General features: G+C 45.5%; 1 protein-coding gene across 1 annotated transcript in view; it reads right to left on the bottom strand.

Annotated features, from left to right (window-relative positions):
* The window catches only part of laynb (layilin b), an 11098-nt gene extending 9598 nt beyond the window's left edge, over nucleotides 1-1500 (bottom strand). Inside the window, exon 1 of the mRNA XM_062521387.1 lies at nucleotides 1284-1500. Within this exon, the coding sequence (XP_062377371.1) occupies nucleotides 1284-1359 (76 nt within the window). The 5' untranslated portion in view covers nucleotides 1360-1500. The remainder of the gene's footprint in view (nucleotides 1-1283) is intronic.
* Between the last annotated feature and the right edge of the window lie 230 nt (nucleotides 1501-1730).

The raw sequence follows: 1730 nt of genomic DNA, 5'->3' as shown, positions 1-1730 counted from the left end.
GTTCTGGCAGCCATCTTAGTAGAGGCTCAGTTACCTGTCTGGTTCTGGCAGCCTTGTTAGTAGAAGCTCAATTACCTGCCTGGTTCTGGTAGCCATCTTAGTAGAGGCTCAGTTACCTGTCTGGTTCTGGCAGCCATCTGCTCAGTTACATAACTGGTTCTGGCAGCCATCTTAGTAGAGGCTCAGTTACCTGCCTGGTTCTGGTAGCCATCTTAGTAGAAGCTCAGTTACCTGTCTGGTTCTGGTAGCCATCTAAGTAGAGGCTCAGTTACATAACTGGTTCTGGTAACCATCTTAGTAGAGGGTATGCTACTGGTATTGGTGCTGTGGTAACCAATCTAAGCCACCCTTCCCTACACAGTTACCCCCGAAGCATTTTCCCCAAAGGTGTATGTGTGTGTGTGCGTGTGTAGATGTGTGTCCCACTGCCACATTGATGACACTCTGGCGGATACAGTCACTGGCCAGTCGCATCATATACAGTATCTCTCTGTGTACCAAAGCTTACAGGAGGGTGGTATAGTTTTCTCCCAATTGGCTATAATAAAAATAATTATCCTCACTCCCAATCAGATTCTATGGTATAAATGCAGGGTACTCAGTGGCTTGGTACCACAGTTTACAAGACAGCACAATGCAGCGGAATATCCTACTTGACTGGACTTCTCCTTTTGACATGGTGAGAGAAAGCCATTCCATTTGGACGTCTAGCATGGCATATAGGCTCAAACACACGCCACATCTGAGCACAATGTAAAGTTCTCCTGGCCTGCGTCGTGTCTCTACTGACAATCACATGACTTTGGGAAGGCAGAGCAGAACTAATTTAATTTCAACTGCATGCAACAAAATCAGCTCGAGTGCGCTGGACGTGCAATGCCGAGAATTCCTACATAAAACACACTGAACAGACAACTTGTATAGCGCGTCACGCCCTGCTGAACTACACGTTGAGCAAACGGGCAAAACAACGTAATTTTGCCCACTAGTCCAGACAGAAATCGGACAGGATGTTCGCAGCAACAATGTCGCGATTCCTCAAACTCTGGGTCTAAGCGACACCGCAGACAGAAGGGTCGGACAGACCCCGAAATGTATTTTGATTTAGGAATCCTTAGTGAACCAACCAGTTTTAAACTTAGACTACAGCAGAATAGTATAGCCTAGATTCCGTGTGCGCCGTTTCTTTTACTCAGATTTGACTCGAGGCCACATCTTTTGTGCTGTTATTCATATTAGCTGGGGTGGCTCTCCCACCTACGAGAAGTCCACTCGCTACTTACCACTGAAGAGTTTAGATGTTGAGCCCGTGTGGCAAAAAAAGACAAAAATGGCTCCGAATATCGTCATAAAGTCCATCTCTTCACATTTTTATATTCATTGAGAGCAGCCAAATCATCACCACAACATTGGAAACAGAACAATCTCGGAAATAAGTCCGAAACTCCTACACTACTTTTCCAATCTCACAGCACACAGACCTAACGGAGTTGTGGTCCAATCAGCGTGCAGTAGGGGGCTGTTGTGGTCACACTAACGGGATTTGGGCAGCTGGACTGAATTGGACTGAGTTGGACGTTATACAGATGCTGCAGCCTATTCAAAAATGTGAATAAGACCGAGTCACATGATGCGACAGTGAATAAACACCATCGGAACCACACGTTACATTTGTTTCATAACAGTAAACTAATCTAGCCAATAAACTAATAAAGGCAAACAAGGCCACA

Source organism: Sardina pilchardus, chromosome 19, assembly GCF_963854185.1.
Source record: "Sardina pilchardus chromosome 19, fSarPil1.1, whole genome shotgun sequence".
In the NCBI taxonomy this organism is placed as follows: Eukaryota; Metazoa; Chordata; class Actinopteri; order Clupeiformes; family Clupeidae; genus Sardina; species Sardina pilchardus.
Note: the sequence above shows the minus strand (reverse complement) of the source record. Positions and strands in the feature narration are given on the sequence as shown.